At 43.4% G+C, this 1,891-nt stretch overlaps 1 protein-coding gene across 1 annotated transcript in view; it reads left to right on the top strand.

The window, feature by feature from the left end:
• Positions 1 to 4: 4 nt before the first annotated feature.
• The window catches only part of LOC122191070 (fatty acyl-CoA hydrolase precursor, medium chain-like), a gene marked incomplete at its 5' end in the record, with an annotated part of 3,999 nt that continues 2,112 nt past the window's right edge, over positions 5 to 1,891 (top strand). The window contains 4 exons of the mRNA XM_042891273.1: positions 5 to 13; positions 435 to 568; positions 905 to 1,058; positions 1,648 to 1,763. Coding sequence (XP_042747207.1) covers positions 5 to 13; positions 435 to 568; positions 905 to 1,058; positions 1,648 to 1,763 — 413 coding nt within the window. The remainder of the gene's footprint in view (positions 14 to 434; positions 569 to 904; positions 1,059 to 1,647; positions 1,764 to 1,891) is intronic.

The raw sequence follows: 1,891 nt of genomic DNA, 5'->3' as shown, positions 1-1,891 counted from the left end.
GGAGAAGCTGCCGGTAAGGAAAATCAGTACAAAACCTCTAGCAGGCTTGATGGCTTCTGTGATTTGATGTGACAGATTGAGCCTGACCTTGAATCTTCTAACAGCTTCCTGAGGATGACAGTACTGTACTGCAAACTTGCAACCTGTACAGTATGTGGACTTACTGGCCCAGTTTTTAACGATTGACAAATAAAATCTTACTGGTTTTTTACTTAGGCAGTGTTTGATTTCCTGCAGGGCACGGGTAAAATTCAGGTATTTAATGAAATCAGTGTGTGTTGTGAGGCTGCCAGCCTCCAATTTGAAAGACATTGACCATTTGTGAAATGTAACCTGAAGGACTCATGAGTGAAGCAGCACAAACAAGGGTATTCAGTCTGTGTCACAGGGAGCTCTTCCCTGTGCTGAACTGTTTCTGTTTGTTCCCCTTCCAGGTCTTTGTATGGATCCATGGAGGTGCATTAGTTCTTGGATCAGCATCATTCTATGATGGCTCAGCATTAGCAGCCTTTGACAACGTGGTTGTTGTGGCAATTCAGTACAGATTGGGTATAGCTGGATACTTTAGGTAAGACAGGCTGTCTTCGATTTTGATAAACCATTTCTAATGTTATGCATGGAAATCCATTGTGGAAAGGCCTGTGGAGTACTTGCTTTGGCAAATAAACTCTCTGTTTCTTAATTACCCATGCAGCAGTTGGGAGCAACTTACAAGTCCCAGGTCTGCTTCAGAGACTGCTGTGGCTTGATTGCTGGCCTGATCTCAACCCTTTTCAAGCCAATTCTTTTTCAATTACGCAGAGAGGCTCCTTCACAGCTGATTCCTTGTCCTGCACACTGTATTTATCTGAGTGTTGTTTTTTTCCACATCAGGCATTTAAAGAAGTCTGTTCTTTCTTTCTAGCACTGGGGATAGGCATGCTCGTGGTAACTGGGGGTATTTGGACCAAGTGGCAGCTCTTCAGTGGATTCAGGAAAATATCATACACTTTGGAGGAGACCCGGGATCTGTCACCATCTGTGGTGAATCTGCAGGGGGAATCAGTGTATCTGCTCTGGTAAGTTCACCACAGGCATGAATGCTTATTATTTGAGAAAGAAACCCACTGTCCATGATCACTCTCAGTACATTAATGAAAAATCAGTGAGAAAACGTGGGTGGCTTTTGGGTAAAGCACACATCACCTCAGTCTGATACACAGCTGATAACAGTGCAGCTTCTGGCTGTTGAAAGTGTTCTTTTTGTACCCAGATGATGTCGCTTAGAATCCCAGATGTCGTTTGTCCTCTTCAAATTTGAATGTCCGTTTGCTCCCGACTTCTCTCTTAGAGCTGTATTTTCCCCTTCTGCAGCACAGCCAGTCTGTTGGACATATGTGTACCTGATTCATACCTGGCTTGCAGTGTTGTTCCCTGAAGTCTTGTAAGCAAAGCTTTATGGGAGGGGAAGGGCAGGTGTGGACTTATCCCTGTTAATGCTGCCACAGACCTTTGCACAGCAGAACTCTGATCAGAGGCCACAGAGTAACACTTGGATGACATTTCTTTCAAAAAAGGCAGTTTCTGATATTGAAGTCCTGTGTCATGAATAGAATGCATTTCCAGTAATGCCTGTTCTTGTTTCTGGATGCTGCTGCTTTTCTCCAGGTCTTATCTCCACTGGCAAAGGGCTTGTTCCACAAGGCCATTTCAGAGAGTGGTACTACAATTAGGACTTTATTCACTGAAAAGCCTGAGAAGGAAGCACAGGTGGGTATTTTGTGGCATATTTAATTTTTGAGATAGTCTTGAATGTCTTAAATGGTGTATTCAAGAAATGTGGATCTTGGTCTTTTTTTCTTGTGGAATTTCAACCACCTTCATTAGAGACAGGATTCCTGTTTGCAGTAAT

Source organism: Lagopus leucura, unplaced genomic scaffold, assembly GCF_019238085.1.
Source record: "Lagopus leucura isolate 7727_CA_CO unplaced genomic scaffold, USGS_WTPT01 35368-0_obj-0_obj, whole genome shotgun sequence".
Lineage (NCBI taxonomy): Eukaryota > Metazoa > Chordata > Aves > Galliformes > Phasianidae > Lagopus > Lagopus leucura.
This window is presented reverse-complemented; position numbering and strand designations above follow the sequence as displayed.